This window comes from Cyprinodon variegatus, unplaced genomic scaffold (assembly GCF_000732505.1).
Source record: "Cyprinodon variegatus isolate N-32 unplaced genomic scaffold, C_variegatus-1.0 Scaffold2429, whole genome shotgun sequence".
Taxonomy (NCBI): Eukaryota; Metazoa; Chordata; class Actinopteri; order Cyprinodontiformes; family Cyprinodontidae; genus Cyprinodon; species Cyprinodon variegatus.
Window position 1 is genome coordinate 16922 of NW_015152882.1, and position 2144 is coordinate 19065.

The 2144-nt window shown below is 47.9% G+C and overlaps 2 protein-coding genes across 2 annotated transcripts in view; both read right to left on the minus strand.

Annotated features, from left to right (window-relative positions):
• Window positions 1-775, minus strand: part of LOC107080866 (cubilin-like) — a gene marked incomplete at its 3' end in the record, with an annotated part of 17657 nt that extends 16882 nt beyond the window's left edge. The window contains exons 1-2 of the mRNA XM_015369070.1: window positions 527-775; window positions 289-445 (exon numbers count right to left, since the gene is read on the minus strand). Of these exons, the coding sequence (XP_015224556.1) occupies window positions 289-445; window positions 527-775 (406 nt within the window). The remainder of the gene's footprint in view (window positions 1-288; window positions 446-526) is intronic.
• Window positions 776-1028: 253 nt separating this feature from the next.
• Window positions 1029-2144, minus strand: part of LOC107080867 (cubilin-like) — a gene marked incomplete at its 5' end in the record, with an annotated part of 8571 nt that continues 7455 nt past the window's right edge. Inside the window, 2 exons of the mRNA XM_015369072.1 lie at window positions 1029-1136; window positions 1644-1748. Of these exons, the coding sequence (XP_015224558.1) occupies window positions 1029-1136; window positions 1644-1748 (213 nt within the window). The remainder of the gene's footprint in view (window positions 1137-1643; window positions 1749-2144) is intronic.

Here is a 2144-nt window from a genome sequence, read left to right on the forward strand (position 1 = left end):
CCATAATGAGGACGGTAACCATGACCACCATGATGAGGACGGTAACCATGACCACCATGATGAGGACGGTAACCATGACCACCATGATGAGGACGGTAACCATGACCACCATGATGATGATGTTTGCATAGGATACATATACATATTTATTCAGTTGTGCTGATAATGAGTCAGAATGCAGAGCCTCTCTACCTTAGAACCAACGAAGATATATTCAGTCAGACGACTTGACTAGAAACAGGTGGAGAAAGACTACCACCATAGACTGAGCCCTGAACAGGAACATACCTTCAGAGAACCTAGCGCTGAACCCTCGATGGTTGCTGCTAGAATCGGACCGAAATCGGACATAGATGGTGTTGGTGGTGGAGGTTATGGGCTGAGGAGTGCTGGAGCCACAAACACGGGACAGCAGAGGAAAGGAAGCGCTGGAACCATCATGGATCTACAGCAGGAGGAGGTCACCTCGCTGATCATTGCCATCATCAATCATATTCATCTCTAAACAGATCAGAGGGTCTCTCACCTCTACATAATCCCAGGTACAGTTTGTGTGGTATTCAATGTCCAGGTCAGTGAAGTTCAGGAGGACTCGGTGGCTGACTTCCACACTGATCACCCAGGAACAGTCCACGTTGTTGGGGTAGCTGGCCGGATACAGCGGTGAGTGGATCTCACCTGCCGGAGCGGTGACTGGGCCTCCACAGCCTGCAGGAACAAACAGCATCTGGTTAAGGTCAGCGAGGCTGGTCGGAGACGGCAGGACGCGTCCCATCGTCCCTCTGAAGGCACGGATGGAGCGAGGAGCCGGTACCTTCTCACCAACTGTGCTGGATGTAAGAATATTTGAGGTCGTTTGAACTAATAGACCCCTTCCTGGGCCTGTGTGTTCAGACTGGGAGAGGAGGTCACAGATATAGAATAACAGCAGATAAAATCAATCCAGATTCCTGGAGGAGATCCTGTTTTAGCCAAAAGAAGGATGTTGGACTGCAGGTCCTCTTAAAGCTCACTACGCTTGTGTAGGGTCAGCGGGTGAACTTTCCTTTTATCTTCAGAGCAGAGACACTAGAGTCCACGGACAGAGTGAAACGCACTGACTTCCCCATGTGCATGAGGTTATCAGACATGCACCTCTAAGATAAAAACAGAATAAAACACTCGTGGTGCACACAGATACACTACCATGTTAGAATATGGTAGAAACAGGCTGGGGTGGGGCTCTTTGGGACGTTTATACTCGGCTGTGTTTTGTTCCACTCCCCAGGAGTGGGTTTAAATGTCTACGCCTGCCTCCACGCAGCCATCCCTCCGGTATCGCCGCATGTTTACCTGATAGAAAGGAATCGGCAGGAAGATTAGGGTGATGACACAGAGGCCATCCAAAAATAAACCATCCAAGAAAAGAAGAAGCTGCTCAGGCTTTGACTGATGTCACTGGTAAAACATCCTTAGAACACCACAGGGTGTTATGTGGTTTCTGTCTTTGTTCAGAGGGCTGAATGGACATTATAATAATTATTGACTCATTTCAGGCATAGCAGCAGCTAAAGTCCCGCCTCAGGAGGAAGGTTTGGTGAAATCTGCTGGGCTGACTGATGGTGACGTCCTGCAGCAGCTGGTCTGTAGACCTGTGAACTAACATTCCAGAAATCGTTCAGGTCTTTGCCTTTTATCGGACGCTTGTTCAGCAGAACCGTCCCAACAGCTGGCTGCAGACCTAAAGCATCTGCATCATCTCCAAAGTCCTACTAGCATAGCAGAGGGCGCGTTAGGAGCCCCTGAATGTCTGACATTTTGTTCAGAATGTATTTAATCCATGGGAATAGAAAAAGATGGGAAGGATGGCTGATCTTTTAACAGTTTAACCGTTAAAACATGAAAAATATCAGCAGTACCACCTTAATACCACCTAATTCCTGCTGCTACTGCTCTGTTCAACACAGTTCAACATCTATAAATATATATCTATATTTCAGGCAGACCAAACTGGCTCATTTTTCACTTCTAAACAGACATCCCATAATGGCATCTACTGTGTGTTATGCAACGTTCACACCGCAAGCAGCAGGAGCAGCAGAAACGCACCTGCTGCTTCATTTCTGATGCTCGTACCAGTTTAGTTCTGACGCGCGGCTGAAGCA